This window comes from Centropristis striata, chromosome 2, assembly GCF_030273125.1.
Source record: "Centropristis striata isolate RG_2023a ecotype Rhode Island chromosome 2, C.striata_1.0, whole genome shotgun sequence".
Taxonomy (NCBI): Eukaryota; Metazoa; Chordata; class Actinopteri; order Perciformes; family Serranidae; genus Centropristis; species Centropristis striata.
In genome coordinates this window covers 1,642,597-1,662,017 of record NC_081518.1, presented here as the reverse complement: position 1 = coordinate 1,662,017, position 19,421 = coordinate 1,642,597, and the positions used below count along the sequence as shown (strand labels likewise).

The 19,421-nt window shown below is 40.6% G+C and overlaps 1 protein-coding gene across 1 annotated transcript in view; it reads left to right on the top strand.

Annotated features, from left to right (window-relative positions):
* The window catches only part of zfhx3b (zinc finger homeobox 3b), a 189,133-nt gene that overhangs the window by 90,388 nt on the left and 79,324 nt on the right, over positions 1-19,421 (top strand). Inside the window, exon 5 of the mRNA XM_059345493.1 lies at positions 14,700-14,931. Coding sequence (XP_059201476.1) covers positions 14,700-14,931 — 232 coding nt within the window. The remainder of the gene's footprint in view (positions 1-14,699; positions 14,932-19,421) is intronic.

Sequence of the window (19,421 nt, the reverse complement as noted above, 5' to 3'; positions counted from 1 at the left end):
CTATCAGAGGGGCAAACAGCTGTTTTAATGGTAGGCTTCTAATTACTAAAGAGGTTGTGAAAAGTTGTGTCTAAATGAAAAAACCAGATAAAAACAGTAAATCTGAGGGAAATGATCTTGCTGCATGGACAGATAATTTACCTTGACAAGATTTCTTGAATTAAGATCTAGAAATAAGCATGTTGAACGCTTAAAATAAGAAATTAACTCTTAAAACAAGACAGGTCACATCATTATGTCTTTTTAGTGGTCATTTTTACATCTATTTTTGGTCAGTTTGTGTCTTTTTTGTCAATTTGTGTCTTTTTTTGGTCATTTTGTGTCTTTTTTTGGTCAATTTGTGTCTTTTAAGTGGTCATTTTTACATATTTTTTTGTGAACCGTTAAAATCTTGTCAAGTTAAATTTTTTTGCAGTGCAGGATTACGGAGAAAACCTACTGGCCTAATTTTTTTATTAAACTTATTATAGCCGAGAGACAAATTGATTTTCACTTTTGTCAACATCACCAGACAGGACAGTCGTGCTGCATTCATGTGCTGTTGGCATAATAGAGAACACTGTAAAAGAAAAAAAAAAAAAAAACTGTTGCTTTTACGGTTAGAAAGTGGCAGCTGTGGTTGCCAGAACTTTATTGTAATAAATATGGTAAAACTTTTTTAAAATATTACGGTAAAAAGATATTGCCACTGTTGATTTGATGTTTAAGATTGCCATTTTATTCCATTTTTTACTGTATAAATAAAAGGTTTTTCCATCAAAAGTAACGCTATTCTGCCATATAACTGAAAAGAAAATACTTTATAAATGCTGCATACATTTTTCACCATTAAATATTACAGTATATTTTTGTTAAAGATATGGTGTTTAGTACATGTAACAGTGAGAAAAAGTAGTTTTCACAAAAGATAATTGTAAAAAATACAGTGGAAAACTGTCAAAACAACAGTTTTGGCTGATATATACAGTTACGGTGCAACTTTTTCTAATATTACGGTGAAATTATTATTATTAGCACTGTTGATTTCAGGTTTAAGATGGTGTTTAGTGCATATAACAGTGAGAAAAAGTATTTTTACAAAAAATAAATGCAAAAATTACAGTGATGGCTTGTATATATATTACAGTATATTTTTGTTACAAACACGGTGCCAGAGTATTTTACAGGAGTAATGTATTTTAAGAAAGAAAATGTAAAAAATACAGTTTTGGCTGATATATACATTTACAGCGTTTCATTGATACTGAAGCTGAATTAACCCATTTATCATTTTACATCTTTTACTGTCATGGTTCAGCAGCTTTTCACCGTAAAAATTACAGACATTTTTTACATTATTTTATGAAGTTGAGCCATGAAATATGATTGCAAACCTGTTCTTCTGTTTCCTTTGCTATTGGTCGTCATGCAAAATACTGCTGTCAATGTTCCTTTTGACACTCTTAGCAACAAAATATACTTTGTAGCGTAGTGAGAGGAACCATTTGAGAACTTGACGAGGGTCACCTGAACGCACCGTAAACCTTGACCTAGGTCTCTGAATGCTATTCCAGTTACAAAATGTGCATAGTGACTCTTTGACTGTACAAAGACCCTGACACTCTACCATAAATAATCCAAGTGATGGAATAGTATTTTTCATTCCATTTAAAAGGTTAGCTTTTTATCTCTACTTTAGCACACCAAAGGTGCAATGTCAGGGTTTCACTCATTAAAGTTTCAGCTTTTAGTCGGCCGCTATGGAAGCGTTGACAGGTGAAACTGGTGGGTGTTTGCTGTATGAATTGCTTTAAGAACCCTCAACGGCAGTTTCACTCCAACGAGGTACTTCATGTTCCATGCAAATAAGCCCACATATAGACCCACTCTGTATACTCACCTCCACTCAACCCCACTCATTAATTTTCATTTTAAGAAGAGGACCTCTCAAAGGCCATGTTGCTCCTTTTGTCGGCGCAATGCTTCTAATAAAGATAGCCGTGTAAGACCGGGTTAAATATTGACACTGGCTGAGCACATCATCACTGTTCTTAATTAGCTGCTGTCTCTAGAAAAGCCGGAGCACGAACAACTAAACATTTCCCCTCGTGAGAGCTCAAACGCCCTCCAATCCCCCCCGAAAAAAACACATTTCTATGAATTTTACATAAAACCGGATACAGGATAGTCAGAAAACATACAGTGTTACAGCTATGACAGCCTTATTGCGTAGCCTGAAGCAGCAACCAATTATGTGGTAATGAAATATTTACACTACCAAACTGAGAACGCCAGGGGTGAAAGCTAGATAATACAAGCCCGAGGAGGCTGGATTCTGTGTCTCCTCTCTGCCGTTACGTCAGCCAAAAGGTGGAACAGGAGATCAGCTAATGACAATAGGCTTAGGAGCCAGAGAGCGTGGGCAGGCCTGCAGTTCACTCAGCGAGCCTTTTGGTCACCCCGGCTGCTGCTGTGGGCACATTTAAGGGCTCTCTCCGGGTCACGAGGTGCACTGCAAAAAATATCTGTAGATTTTACGGTGAAAAGCTGCTAAACCATGACAGTAAAAGACCCTAAAATGATAAACGTAAATGCATATATCAGCCAAAACATTATTTTTTATATTTTTATTTATTTTTTAAATACATTACTCCACTGTAAAATGCACTGGCACTGTGTTTGTAGCAAAAAATATGATGTACAAACCATCATTTTTGCATTCATTTTTTTGTAAAAAAAAAAAAAATTCTCTCTGTTAACCCATTGACGCCTAAAACTTCCTGTAAAACCTCTGGGCGATTTTAAAATAAGCCCCTAAAACCTGAAGTTTTTCTGGAAATTCAACAGAAGTGTCAACGCTTCTACTAAATAATAGATTTTTCTGCCTCTGTAGCAGATAGAAATGAAATTCAAAAAGTATTTGAGAGCTTATACAAATACTACAAAACGACGTATCCGCTTTCCAGGCTTCAATGGGTTAAATGTACTAAACACCATATCTCCAACAGAAATAAACTGTAATATTTAATGGTAAAATCTTTAATTTATGCAGCATTTATAAAGTATTCTCTTGTCAATTATATGGCAGAACAAAGTTTCTTTTGATGGAAAAACTTTTTATTTATACGTACATTATACCGTAATGTTACAAAAAGTTGCACTGTATTTATTACGGTAAAGTCCTGGCAACCACAGCTGCCGTTTTTTTACCGTAAAAACAAAAGTCTTTTTTTTAACAGTGTGGAAAAGGGGACACATAATCGTAACTTTAACTCTGTAGAAAACCACGTCGGACACGTTTAACTTTCTTTTTGCCTTTCTGATGGCTACTCCCTCACAATCATATGGCAGAGAATCTGCATTCACGGCAGTGTGTGATGTTTGTTCTCGAGGACTAATTGTGTTTGGGTAATGTTCCTGCTCTGAATTTAATTCTCACTGACTGCATTAATCATTACAAGTAGTGTTTGCCTGTATCTTAATCCAACAGCCTGCTATCCCCCGACTCACTGCTCCCTTTGCTCTTCTAGGGCTCTTTCACCTCCGCCCTCTTTAAACTTTTTTCTTTCTCCTTCTCATCTTTTGCCTCCATCTAACAAGCTTTTTGCAGCCCACATTCGCAGCTACTCCACAAGGCCACGCTGCCATTGTCAGCATGGCAAAATGACAAATGAGAAGCAGAGAGGTGTTGGAGAGTCTTGTCAGCTGTGTGGGTGCAGGGCTGCCTCTGTCTTTAGCCTACTAACACATCACTGACCTGCACAGTCCACATCTAGGTAGTCACTCATATTGTTCTTATCTAAGTATGCATGCACACACTTCCATTAGCAGCCTCTTGTAGCTCTGCTCAGACAACCAGAGCAGTTTCCCCTAAATCACCCTGTTAATATAGACACACGAGATGATTCTGTTTGACTGATTCGCAGGTATTGCTGTGGTTTCTAACGCTAACCGCTCACAGGAAGCATCTGCAAAAAAGCTGTATACTTAAACACGCAATTCCTGGTTGCAAGACTTGTCACGCTGGCTGTAATTCAGATTTAAATCCTGCATGGCGGCCCGATTTCTTAGCCAGAAGACAGGGAGTGGTTTCTAGAGTAATATTAGTGGCCTCTGGTTGCACTAATCTGTGTCTGCCTGTGAAGAATAAATACTCAGGTACTGTGGAGTAATGAGAAGCTAGGTTGGAGCTGTGGGTCATTTTATTGGAGCCTTTTACCATTTTTTTTTTTTTTTCTAGAGATAATAATGTTTTGTGTTATCTGTTTTCTTTTTTAGCACCATCCAGCTAAAAGACTTGTTACTGCATAAAACCTGTTATTTTCAAACTCTACAAAAATCTCAACCTCTCAGCCTGCTGCTGTGTGCTAAAATGAAAAGAAAAAAAAACTCTTCCCCAGCCCTGTACAAGTAATTATTGTCACCGCTGTCCAAAATGGAGGGTTGTGATGTTGACACAGTACACTGTGTAATGGAGAGAAGGCCAGGGCAGGTCCTGATTTGCCCCGTTCAGGTTCCAGATGGTACCTTGCCAGTACACATGTCATCAAGTGTCTGTAACAGTTGTTTGGGTCCCCCCATGGCTCCACCCTGCTCTCGCCTCCTGCAGGCAGACTTATTGTACTGCAATTTTGGCAAGCTCCTCCCAGCATGGCTTTCATAAAAGCACCAGGAGGTTAAGCTGTTAATTAGCTACTGAAAGAGGAGGCCAACAGCTTGCTGTTAATTTGCTTTACTCTTTTTTTTCTTGTTTGGGGGATTGACATCATTTCCTGCCTGTTTTGGAGTCATGGCTGTGTGTCACAAAAGCAGGCCCGAGCTCATTAAGACGAAGGGGAAATGTGTTTATCTGGCTCCGATTAGAAGTGCACATTATGTATGTATAGCCATGCTTATCCAAATGTTCTTAATGAGAGAGACCCTGGACGCCAGTGTGGTGCTCCTGTGGGCATAGGCCCAGGCTCGTTATCACCACACAGGGCATTGATCTCCCCACCGCCCGCCTGCTCCTCCTCCTCCTCTTCCCCTTTCAAAGACAGTGACTCGCACATGAATTATGTGGACACATTGATCAGCTGATTGAGAGCTATTGTTTAGAGCCCAGGGTCATTATTGAAGGAGGGATTACCCAACTCTTGTTTTGTGCGTGCGTATGTGAGAGTGTATTACTCAGCTCCTTGTCACAGCCCGTACTCCCCTTAGCTCACCTCACACACACACACACACACACACACACACACACTGAGCACATACAGCAGCCTACACAATCAACATGGCCCAAATGACTGCCTGCATTGATTGCCTTCCCTTTGCAATTATGTTCCCATTGTTTACTTTCTAGCATCTTACTCATTCAAACGGAATTCAATAATTATTGCTTTATTTAATGTTAAAGTAAGTAAGAGTGGTGGGTGTGGAGCAGCGCTAGCCGTATTGTCTTTAAGTGTCTCTGTGACCCCTCCCCGACTAGGCCCGTGTTAAGTCATCCTCTCCGAGGACCCCTCCACCCGCCATCCATCTTTACCTTCTGCCCTCCCGTAACCACACACAGCTCCGTTTTGTTTCCCTCCCGGAGAAGAAAAATATGCAGCCTGTTTTTTATTCACCGGTAGTGATGGATCATTTCTAACGCGCGGCAGCAGAGGAAGCAACTTAGCACATTAAGGGGTTTGAGACAGAGGGACAGGATGCAGTTGGAGGGGTGCATGGCGGGGATTAGGGAGGAGAAGAAAGGACAAGGGTGGGGATGAGCTGCAGGAAGCAGTAGGTAGGCACTTTGAGCCCGGAGTACACACTCCCCTTAATCCACAACCCAACTTTTAGGCATGTTGCAGCTTGCAGTGGCTAATTCAAAGCAGCCACCACACTTGGCACCCAGTGGGGCCTCTGTGGTTGGAGCTGTTGTTCGTGCTGCTGGCAGACAGGGAAACACAGCGAGCACTCAGTGACTCCAGTCGCTCCGCTCCGCTTTCCTAAATAACCTGCTTACGTTCCAGGGGAATCCCAGAGAGCAGATTTATGAGAATCAAGTCCCCCAACAAACGTCTGTGCATGCACAAATACACACCGCTGAGAAGAAAGGGAGTCATTAATGTCAGATATTCTCCACAACAAATCATTAACCCTTTATCAGGCAAAGAACCATATTTGGTAACTTGAGTCTTTAGACGTCTATAACAGGTCTCCTCGCTCTCCGTGAGCTCATAGAACCAGTTAATCATACGAGATTCAAGCTTTCCTTTATTGTCATTCTATTAAAAAAAGTATACAACTAAATGTACGTGTGCTTCTCATATATAAGGTGCTTTAAAAAAGACATTCAGACATTATGCATATGTTATAAGTAGGGTTGTAACAATACTAAAATGTTCAACTCGATACCGATACTCAGGAAAATATTCGATACTCGATACCATTTTCGATACCACAAGGATAAAAACAAAGACCCCAAAATTTAACAGAAATATTTTTATCAACAAGAAAAATGCAACTTGTAAAAATTAACAGAACCACAGGTTAAATATTCATAATAAAAAACAGTTCAGTGCAAAAAGAAACTGCAACTATGATAACAAGCTTCAGATACTCGATACTTTTGAAAATGAGTATCGTATCCGGACATTTTAGTATCGATACTTTTTTGAATATCGATACTTTTGACAACCCTAGTTATAAGTAGTCTAAAAAGATAAATACTTTAAAGGTAAAAGATAAAGTGGTGATGGATGCAAATGATGTGTTATTGTCTATTTAGGGTTGGTGTGGGAAAGAGACTATAATAAATATTATAATAATGACTCAATTGACCTCGATTTGCAATATAAAAATGAAACATTTTGCAAAAAGTCTTGTAATATCCTCCAATAACACTTCAGGTTTGACATTTTCAATCCCCAGGAGTGGCCTATAAAGGGTTAAATCACATGCATTTCTTAATTAAACCATATTCTGATTTCTCCTTTTTAGATGCAACATGATATATATACTGTATATATATGTATTCTACAGTACATGGTCACAGTTGTCACACAGTGATTAAGCCACACCAGGGTGTTTTCTTCTCCCTTTGGTCACGGTGTGTTTTTCAACCCAACAGGCACATTATATTGTCTCCCTTCAGAGTGAAATACAGTTACCTCACTGCTTATGATTGCTGCCATGACATCACTGTGTTTGAATAACAAAAGGTGCTGCTTGACTTATTCTAACACGTCTTAAAGCCAAGAACTAGTTTATATATATATCATTTTCTTGCAGGGCGATAGGGGAAAACCTGACTCCTTCCTTCCTTCCTCTAAAAAAAAATCTTTTCATTCATATCAGGAGACAGGTCTGCTCTATTGCAGTGCATTGCATGGCGTCAGGTGTGAATTGCAGTTTTCTAACCCGTGTAAGCCTCCCATTGCACGTGCACATACACACATACACACACCAGCTTTTAGTGCCGAGAATAAGGGGGGGAGGACAGTTACAAAGCAATATCCAGGCAGATCCTCCCTGGCTCTCTCACACAGGGAATTTGGCAGCTCTCTTAGAATTGATAGCTATTTAGCTCACAGATAGTCATCTGTTTTAATGCATTAATTTTGTATTAACAGCACTGCCAAATTTAATGGTGGAAATTAGGGTATGATCGTAATGGTATGTGTGTGTGTGTGTGTGTGTGGGTGTTTGAGTCTGTACGTGCATGTTTGTGTGTGTACATTTCTGTCTATATTATTGTACGTGTTTGTTGCGTGTACATGCTGTATTATACGGCTCCATTGGGAGCCATTCTTTGGAATTACCGGCTCTCTGCCTCCCTTCCACCCTTCCAGTAATACCCACCTCTATCTTGTGTTAGTTGGACTCTCTCAGCAACCACACTGTTTTGTGTTAAAGGTGCACTTTTACTTTGCATTTAAGTGGATGGAAATGCAGATGTATGCAGTGCTCTGGGTGGGTGGTGAAACTGATACAGGCGTGTATTGCCCACTCAGAGGGCAAGGTGCACTGTAGAGTTGTGTGAGAGAGGATGGGGTGATGCCCACACCGCCCCTGTCCCTCTTTACCTGAAAAAGCACAGAGCACACACACTGCTTCAGCCTCCACAGAAAAGAGATAAGGTGCTCCATGCAAGAGAGAGGCTTGAAAAACCACGATTGCACATTTTTAAACTATGAAAATCACCACGGCATAAAATGAAGCTTATAACCGGGCCTTTCAGCAGAAAGGGAAAAAAAGATTGAAGGTGATCTCGTATGTTAAATGGAACTTTTAACACCTTTTAAAATGTAGAAAACAACAAGTTACATTGTAAAAAAAATGGCTGTGGATTTTACGGTGAAAAACTGCTAAACCATGACAGTAAAAGACGTAAAATGATAAATGAGTTAATTCAGTTTCAGTAACAATGAAACACTGTAACTGTATATCAGCCAAAACTGTACTTTTGACAGTTTTCCACTGTAAAATACACTGTAATATGTATTTAATGCAATATATATACATGCCACCACTGTATTTTTTGCAATTATCTTCTGTAAAAAATACTTTTTCTCACTGTTAAATGTACTAAACACCAGATCTTTAACAAAAATATACTGTAATATTTAATTTTCTTCTTATATCTAGCAATAGTATCTTAATTATCTTGTTTTGAGTATAATTTACCTACTGACCATAGCTTTATGTGCTTATGTAACTATCTTGTTGTTAAAAGACTTGTTTTTAGGATTGACATTGTGAGCTTTTTCATGCTTTTCAATCTATTCAACTGTTGAATATGGTGAGTTTTTACCTAAAATATTGGCTCCAATTGAGAGTTGTAGTTGAATGTAGTTTAAATGTTATTTCAAAAGCATTTTTCTATCACCAAAACATGCTCGTTTCAAGTATTTCTGGCTTATTTTAATGTTACTACAGTTGGCTATTCAAGCCATAATTGCTCAAAATAAAAATATTTGGATTTATTTCAAGGCATGATTGGTATTCCAGTGCCTATCCAGTAGATATTTTTACAAAGAAACATTTACTTACTGCATTGGCAGATAATTTTACTTGTTTTGAGCATGTATTTGCTTCATTCTAGTTACTTATTTCTTATTTTTTGCAGTGAATAGCGTGCATTTTACCTCAGAGAACATGCAAGTCTCTGGTCTACCGCTGCCTCAGTGGCTAAAATTCATTTTGCTGCAGCTCTCATCCACAGCAGTAAATTGCTTAGCCTCCCTGCTGGTACTCCTGCCTGCTTCTCCAAAGCGGGGACGTGCCGACCGCCATCTAACACACCGACTATGTATAAATAAGTACCACATACAATGCAAACCCTGCAACATGACTGAAGTATTTGCACCTTCAATCAGTGTGTCTTTGTGATCGTATCTGCTAAATCAGACCACACGTACAGGATATTCACTAGCATGCAGCATGTCTCCCATGCCCAATTGCTGTTGAGTACCTGGCTGCGTTCTCGGCGGTCACACATTTGTACTTGCTCAGCTGAATCTCCTATACGACTGCTGTAAATTCCCAGACAGTCCACTGATATTGAATCCATGCCACCGACTCCCATTATGCTCCACAGCTCCCCTCCTGTTGGGGCCTCGATAGGGCGCTTAGAAGCCCCCGAGCCGGGCCGAGCAGCTCCTCCCGGCTCAACATGACTTTTTCATTAAGCCGCCAAATTCCTGCACTCCAGTTGGAGGTGATTTATCAACCAGGGGCTTCATTGCAGGTTCATAGGAAACAGGCATAGGCCCTGTCTAATGCATTATTATGTTTCACGTTCAAAGTAAGTGTGTATGCATGCATGCATGTGTGTGTGAAAGACTACTAGTGTACTGTGTCCATACTGTATTTATACTCCTAGCTAATCCTATGGATAATTCCTATGGAATCCAGTGAGAATCCATGTTAGATGGAGTTGGAGGGTTTTTTTACTCTCCTGTTGTCCTGTAGACACTTTTTAGTTCAGGCAGCCATCTTTAGGTTGTCCCTAGATGTTTTTATTATTAATCTCCTCCTTTAGCTGTTTTCTTTCAACCATAGAAGTCTAAGCATTCACATTTCTTAACCCTTTGGATTTGGGGCTATTTTGCCACTTAAAAATCTTTACCATGACGTGTTGGTATCATTGTTTTCAGCACAACCTCACCTATATGACCTGATTATTATTATTTTCATTTTGACTTACAGGATCAACATTTTGAACTCAAAAACACAAAAAAAAATACAAAAAACACATAAAACATGAAAAACAAACCAAAAACACACATAAAATTACAAAAAAAAACACACCAAAAACATAATAAAAATACAAAAAAACACACAAAAATTACAAAAAAACACATACAAAACACAAAGAAATTACAAAAAACAACAAAAAAACAGTAAACACATAAGATTGCATTACAAATGCTAAATGCACAAAGCTAAATTAGAAGAATCTCTGCAAAAAAACCATAAAATCATCTTAATACACTTGCTAAAAAAAGGGTTGATGCATTAAATTGGACTTCGAAACTTGTGGAAAAGCCAAAACTGTAGAGAAAAGCTGACAGCAGGACTCCAGAGGGTTAATCTACTTTATTACCTGTGTCTTTTTTATCTTCTGCTGATTTTAACATGTCTGATTTTTCTCTTAGTCTTTTGTTTATTTTGTTTCTGGTTCCTGTAGCACTTTGAGATTACTTTACTAAAAGCGCTTCACAAATAAAATGCATTATTTTTATAATTATTATGGGATCTTTTTGCTCCAGTCCTCTGTGGAGTACTAAATGAGCTGAGGCCAGCTCTCTGATCACTCTCTGGTTTGATCTCTTCCCTCTCTGACTGACTCTAAAGCGTCCCAGCCTGTGTTGGGTCACGGCCGGTGCAGAGATGGTGAAAGTGCTGGTTTACAGGTGTAACCGTTTGACATTGTAGACGGAGCTACAAGCACATTTCAGCTCTGTTCAGGCCATCTTCCTGGCCGGTCAGGTTTATAGTGAATTATGGCCGATTCAGGGGCAGGCGGTCTCAGGTTCACTCCTATATAAACCCTGTGCTTTTTATGGGAAACTATAAAACTCCCAGGGTTTTTTTTTTCTACCTCCTGAGACTAGCTTTGAAGTTTCGGTCAGGTGCTGTCATTTTTTTTTTCAAACTTGTCTTCTTGTACATTTTTGGAGCCTTGAGTCATTTGCGGCAAGAACCCTCTTTTTTTTTTAATTCGAGACATCTGCTATGAGTAAAAGCGGGCCGCATGATGGATTTGGTGTTATCTATAACTGAATCTGTCTCTCAGGTTTCTCTCTACCTTGGTTCTGATGCAATATTTGTGCACGGAGGAAAAGGAGAAGAAGGAGGAGGGCTCCCACAATATCCAGCAACACCTATTCATGACATCATGGATGGCTTAAAACGAGGCGAGAAAGGAGAGCACACAGAGACATAGAGCCTTTTACAATCACCTAATAACTCTATTACACCGAGCTGTGGGGCTCACAAAAAGGAGAGAGGAAAAAAAAACTCCTATTCCTTTTCCTGGAAGCGGTGTCTTAATGCACATTTTAGGTGTAGAAGTGAGAAATATGAAACCAAAGAGAATGAAACACAATAGCTCAGAAAACCCCATAGCAATATTACAATATTGCCAGAAAATTAAACATTAGGAGAAAGGGACAAGAGCATTTTAGGGGAAGCATAATATTGTTATGACTTTTTTTCACCAGCCTGTCAACACCTGATTTAGATGTAATGCGGTTAAATGTCTAATGTTTCCATTGCTTTTACGTTTTCCAGCCAGACAAACAGGCCTCCAGTGCAGGAACAGATAGTTCAGTTCCTTCTTGACGAATGAGTCATTTTTCTGAACCTTTATCTAAGTTTTTTTAGCCTGATGCAAAAGGTAAATGAATACAGGGAGATTTATACTCTTGTAAGGGATAGTTTCTATGAGTTACTTATCCATAGTCAGTGTTTTACCTGAAGTAGATGGTGACGGCGTAAAATATTCATCAGTGCATGAATAGAAGATGTTATTAATTATTTTTTCTATTAACCCTCTATGGTACGGTGTTGCCCCATTTTCGGCGCGTAAAATTTCTACAATGCATGTTTTTGAGTGATGCAATACTTTAAAAAAGAGGGGAGAGTATAGGGAACCAATAGCACTGCTTTAATTTGTCACATGACCTCCAGGCGGCCATATTGGAACCCTATTTTGCAGACTTTTCCAAAGGAAACAGCTTTGCCATTTTGCGTCACAGAAAAATCACTCAAAACATCATTTCCTGGCCCTTTTCCATAAGGAAAAAATATATATATATTCCTACTAATAGGAGAGTAAACATGTAATAAATGGTACAATGTTTAGTACAGGCAACATTCAGACAAGAAACCGGTTAAAAAAAGTTCCTTTCATAATGTTTTTAAATTTGTTGATGCTACTGAATCATTTACACTTGTTTATTAGATAAATTATGTTAAAATTCATTTTACAAACTTTCTTTTTCACTTGTGCACCGTTATGGTACAATGTTGCATACGTGCAACAAACCCAAAAATAAATACTTATTTCTTCAGATTATGTTTATTTAGTCTATTTTAAAACAAAAAAACTGGCATCATAATGTGTACCATAGAGGGTTAAAGCATCCAATAATATTTACTTTACATGGATGTATTAAACCCCAAAAACTTCCACAAAAAAAATATTTTTTCAGATTATTTCTTCAGATTATGTTTATTTAGTCTATTTTAAGACAAAAAAACACTCCAAAAATGTTTGTTTTTTTCTAACTGGCATCATAATGCGTACCATAGAGGGTTAAAGCATCCAATAATATTTAATTACATATATATATATATATACTTATATATTAAAAGCTTTTAAAGCATCACCAAAATATTTTTTCTTTTTTGACATGAACTATCAATATACAGTAGGTTTTTGTCCTCTCAGCGTGCCTCACAGAGGACAAGAAGATTAAAGTAAAAAGAGAAAAACTTTTGGTGATTGACATTGATCTCAGCTGCAGAAACTCCAGGATGTGATATTAGGATCGGCACATGACAGGCGTGCCACCAGAGGCCGTACGGGGTGAGGGCCTTTCATTGTAAACATGCAGAAACAATCAGTGTGATGCTTTAGGACGGTGGTCAATACCTCTGTAGCTCACACCAGGCCCAGACATATTGTGTTGGCCTTGCATCATTGATTGAGCCATGCAGGAGGTAATTAGACTGCAGCTCTGTGCTGTGACCAGTGGTATGGTGTCACTACGGGGCTTTGGGCATGTTGTGACAGTGCGGAGGGTGGGCTCGAATCTGGACGCGGCCTGCTGTTGAGTCTGGGAGGAAGTGCTGGGGTTGATAGGCAGTGGCGGTTCTAGACCAGTTTTACTGTGGGGGGCAAAGCAGGGGCCAGTGTTTATTCAGAGGGGCACATTAAAAATCGTCAAAAATGATATTTAAGCATTCAAAACCTTTATTTTAGCTAAAATTCTCATATTTGGAAGAACTACATTGATTGAAACACTGAGACTTACAGACATTAACAGTTATTTTTGTACGACAATGACATTTCTAATTTTTGTGAAACTTTTTTTATTTTGAAAGTGCAGTACAGTGAGAATGATCTTTATATTTAGCTTTCATTGCACTATTAAACTATTATACAATGGACACATTGTGGGTTCCTTTTGTGTACAATGAGATATTGTTTGAACAAAAAAGAGGTAAGAATTGTTCCGTCGTTCATTGTTATAATCAGAATCAGAATCAGAATCACTTTTATTGTCACTGTACCTGGGTACAATGAGATTAATAAACACCATCAAGTCAGTGCGAGAGACAATGTCTCAGAACTAATAATAATAATATACAAATAATATACAAACAGACATAAGGTGCACACTTTGAATTGCAGTAGTGAAAAATAATAAATATGGTCCATATACATGTGAGATATTGCACTTGTTTGGAGGTATTGCACAAGAGGGAAGATCAGTTCATACTGCAGCTGTTCTTGAGTCTGTTTGTTTGTTATAAATTGATCATTTTATTATTAATTTGACACAGGGGCCACAGCAGGGGCCAAGGGCTTCTTCACAGGGGCAGTGGCCCCTGGAGGCCCCTGTGTAGAACCGCCACTGGTTGATAGGTCAATACCAGCCGTCCTCTCAAGGTTCTCCTCCTGTTGTGGAATGTTCTAGTTTTCTCTCCGAGTGTACTAAAACCCCCCCTCCCGCCTCACTTTGCCTCTCTTTCTCTTACGAGAGAGAGCGAAGGATTTAACTCGCCGTGATCAATATTTAGTATCCCATGCGTGAAACAAGCAGATGTTTGGAGTTTCCTTTTCAGAGACGGGAGGCTTGTGTTGAGTGAAGGGGATCAATGCTGCCTTCCGTCTGCGAGGCTGCAGACCCAACGGCTTCTGAAGGGTGGCTGATGCGATTCCTTTTTCCCGCCCTCGGGGGCCCCTGAGATTTGCGTGGCTCCCAGGCCTCTCCTGTCCTGTTAGCCCGCTGATACAGACACTCACGCAGACAAAGTGCGCAGTCCAAACAGTTGTCCTGAAGTGGAAGAGGTCTGGATGTTAAACAACAGGGCTGTGATTGGGAATTGATTTGTTCATTTGCCAACTGTTTGAGTGAAAGTGAGTCGGTGGTGCCTGGCCAGCTATCTGCCATCTACAATAACCTCTTTCTCTCTCTCTCTCTCTTCCTCTTCCTCTCTCTTTCCATTCCCTCCCACAGCACCTGCAGCAGCACGAGAACGCGGTGGAGGGTGATGCCTGCTACTACCACTGTGTGCTGTGTAACTACTCGACCAAGGCCAAGCTCAACCTGATCCAGCATGTGCGCTCCATGAAGCACCAGCGCAGCGAGAGCCTCAGGAAGCTGCAGCGCCTGCAGAAGGGCCTGCCGGAGGAGGAGGAGGACCTCAGCTCCATCTTCACCATCCGCAAATGCTCCTCTTCAGATACAGGTCAGCACCAGCCCTCTGGCCCTTTTCTCACTATCTCTTTATGTGCGTTCTGCCTTTGTTTCTCTTCTCTCTTGATCTATCTTCTTGTTCGCTGCTCTGTTGTCTGTTGTCCACATAAACACACATCATCCTCGCGCTCCTCGGAGACGCTCTACACGCCTGAGTTGTCCAAATTTGCCATCACAAACTTCTTTTTTCACATTTAGCTCCCCGTAGAAGTGGGCTTTTTTGTTATGCAGCTGTACTCGAAATACAGAAGTGTACATTGTTATTATTAGATGGAGGCAGAAATGAACCACATAGAAGGAAGACTTTCACACTGGGCTGTTATTAACTAGCATTGTAGCGAAATCCGTGTCAGTTTCACGGAGATTTGATCGATTCCGTGGCTATTCCACGGATTTTGAGTTCAGCAAATCTGTGGCTATTTCACAGATTTCTGTGAGACCATGTTGCACATTGACAGAGCTGAGTGAAAGTGTACATTATTATTATTAGATGGAGGCAGAAATGAACCACATAGAAGGAAGACTTTCACATTGGGCTGTTATTAACTTGCATTGTAGCGAAATCCGTGTCAGTTTCACGGAAATTTGAGTGATTCCGTGGCTATTTCACGGATTTCTGTGAGACCAGGTTGCACATTGACAGAGCTGAGTGAAAGTGTACATTTACATTTACATTTAGTCATTAAGCTACACGCTTTTATCCAAAGCGTGTAGCTAAATAGAGGAGAGGGGCTTCCATTCAGAGATAAAAATAAATAAAAAATGATAAACAGCATTCCTGGGAGCTATGCCTCTTAATCTGATTTGAACAACTTTATTTTTCAAACGTCTTTTTGACATTGATATCATTTTAGGTCCATTTCATTTGCATAAAATATTCCTGCCGTCAGCAGTAAAAGCAGAGATCCCTGTTAATGGGAGCTGTCCTCTTCAGCCATCAAAGACATATTGAGACAGAGCATTAGGGCCAGAGGAGGAGGAGCAACAAGCAGCAACAGCAGCAGCAGCAACGAAAGCAGCTGCAACAACAACAAGAACGCCACAAAACAACAGTAGCACGAGTGAAACAAAGTGCCTCGGCTGCTCATTTATTATGGACTGATTAGGAAGAATGAGCTGTGGTCAATTAACACTCTTTCTTAGCACAGATTTGGTTTTCCAATCACTTTAACTCCTATGCCCTGACAAAGGGGCTCTATTGTGTGTCCCTCCAAGAGGGAACCATTACTTCCCTCGCACACATACTGGCTGTCTGTGTTATGCAGGGGGGGAAAGGCCAGCCTGTGAAGATGCTTTGTTCCAAGGAGGAAGGGATAATGAAGCCAGCGGCCGGGAAATTGCGCAAAAGGCAGTCACAGATCTGAAGCAAATCATTAGAGAACATATTTAGCTGAGCAATTAGGGACAATTAAGCTTTCTGCTTGCTGCACTCCAAATATGTTAATGACTACAGTACAGTGGACAGGCGAACATGCAAAGGCAAGAGGAAGGGCCATTTGGGTTAAAAGGGTTGGGGGTTGGGAATTTACTTTTTGTGTGTGTGTGTGTGTGTGTGTGTTCAGACAGGGGAGTTGTTGTGCTGTTTGCAAAATAAATGTGCGTCTCTCTTTCTTTTTTTTTGCAGCACATGTTGCGTTTATCAATCCGTTTTTTTTTTCTTTCTTTTAACCTTTGATGTGCTAGATGCCCGTGTTTGTGCCAGGGTGAGGGATGTGAGCTTTAGGTTAGGTAATGGGCTCCTGCAGAGGGGCTGTGTGTGGGTAGTATCATTACACACACACACACACACACACACACACACACACACACGTAGTCAGCGGTTACTCCCCTGCAGAGCTTCATCAAATTACAATAACCCTCACTTACTCGAGCAGACTACTAGTATCTAACAAAGTGTAAAAGGCTTTTTTGTTTTGTTTTGCTAACTATAAGCCTTCAATTTGCTCTTTTACAACAAGCTGCAGACAGATGAGCACATAAACAAGAGATCAGTGATTATGGCCTGTTATTATTCACATCTTAGTCATTGTTTTCAATCCACAACTACCTCCACTCCATTTGCTTCGTTGTGTGTAGGAATAAAACAAAAAAAAAGAATGGCATCTTGATCAAATTACTTCAATAATGATCATAGCTTCGCCTGTAATCATTAACTCTAAAAGTGCTGACTCCACACCTCTCACTTCTACCGTTTCACACCCCAGATGCCTTGTTCCACCAGGCTCAGCTGGGCCGGTCCACCTCCCAGCCCCTCATAGGGCTGAACCATTCCCTCCCAGTGTAATATTTAATTTCCTCCTCGCTAGCTCTTCTGTGGCACGGGGCTCTTTTTTGTGGTTGAGGCATAGTTGCTAAAGTGGTGGAACGTTCCCCGGCTTGTTAAAACAAAGTTGCCCCTGGATTTCTGGGTCACCTAGACAGTAATTCCCTCGCCTGCTGCTGTTCTGTGATCCTGCGAGTGCTGGTTCTCTGCTGGCGTTAGGTGCTGGGGCTTGTAGCCTGCATAGGATTTTTTTTTTCTAAAACATTTGAAGCCCCAAAAAACTCCCAAACACGTGACATTACATGCAGACATAGTAAGAAAAAGATCCCCAGAATTGCTCTATTTTTGTCTTTTAAGTCAACTGATGCCTTTCTATGAATGCATGGAATGGAATTAGGTTAGCTTGTGCATGATTTGGAGTGTTTTACACTTAACAACATTGCATATTAATGCCCCTTTATGAGGATGCTGCAGACTGCAGGGATTCGGTGGCACATATCTCCTCTGGGCTGGGTGTCCGAGGAGAGCAAGGGCAGCAGAAATCTTTCCAATTAGACTAACACAGGCATAAAAGGCTTGCATTGTTTTAATTCTTGCTCATACTGAAAATGTGCTGCTTCGACATATTGCACCGTGGCCCCGCCTCCATTTGTCTTCTTTAACCCTTTATCTGTGGGGGAGACAAAGGGGGCCACAGAGGGACCCCAGCCCCACAGCCAGGGATCACTGGCTTGAACCAGTGTCTTGCAGTGTCTGCAGTAGTGTTAGCTGTGTTTTAAGGATAGCAGCTCATTACCAGGTAGCAGATAGACACAGAAAAGAGAGAGAGAGACATGTATGTGACAGAGGAGGGGAGAGGGGAACGTTAAGGCTCCTATGAAGCATTCACTTGTGAGGACAGCTGGTTTGACAGCATCAGGACAAAATATATTTTAGGTTTAGTGGTTGCAGAGAAAAGGTACAAGCTGGTGTCATATTGATGTCAAGTGTCGGGGTTAATGGTGACTGCTGACGACGTAAAGCGTCAGGATGTATGTGTGTGTGAGGGATCTATATATGGAGAATAAGAGAGAATAAGGAGGAAGAAGTTTGGGGAGCTAGCATGTGAGTGTGTGATGACCCTGTTTCATATGAAGGATGCTCACCAGGGCATATAACTCAATGACACATTGAGGTTTCTCATTTCTTAACATTTAATCGACTAATGTTATTTTTTGAGCATAGAACAGAATGAGATCATGCCTTTTATAAAGGGCAAAGCTAAATTGCACTGAAGGTTGGATGCCCTTCTGCAGGAAATGTTTGCTTTGTTATGTGTGTGTGTGCATATGAGAGAGAGAAAGGAAAGAAAGAATCAGAGACAGAGATGCAGGAGAGAACATTTTATAAGGGTAGAATATTTTTCGTGCGTGCGTTTTCCTGTATGTGCAAAGGGAAGAGGCAGAGATGGAGAACAAACGTGGCTGACAGTGTGGATTAGCTCCTGCTGTAAATCTGCCTCAGTCACAGATGGCAGGCCCTTGATCGCTGGGCTGTGACGGCTTGGCTCTCATCGCAGGAGGAAATCCCTGTCTGTGAGTGGAGGAGGCTGGGAAGGAGCAGGCTGGGGCCGGGCCGCCTGGGCAGCCACCACTCATTGTCTCCCGGCTGTGGACACACATGCACACAGGCCTGGGTATTGAAGGGCGAAGGCTGCTTTTTGGGGAGGGGGTCATCTCACTTTGACTCTGCACTTGTTTCATGTGCCACACTGACTGTGAGAGCTTGTAAGTGGAACTTAAGCCTCCAGTTTAGATCAGCGTTACTTTTAATGACCAGTTTGAGAAACTGGGCAGGGGAGCCGTGTGCATTATTAAATGGAAATGAGACGAAAGGATGCATACAAATGACTGCATAATAGTGGGATCCAAAATGAGATCCATGGCTTGTTTCGCTAAAAGGGGTGCACTTTCAGGGTCACACACCTAATAGTAAGGCCTGTCCTGACAACAGAGGCATTTTTCTTCCTTCCCCACTTCCCCTCCTCCTCCCTGCCTCATGCATTATTCTTGAGATGTTTTGAAAAAGCTCGAAAATGGGCTGTGACACAGACAAAATGCACTAATAATGCAAGTAGAGCAAAGTCACTCATAAGATCAAGTCGCTGCTACTGATATCTAATATGCATTATATTGAAACATGCCTTCATCTTCATTTTTTTCTTATCTTCTGCTTCTAAC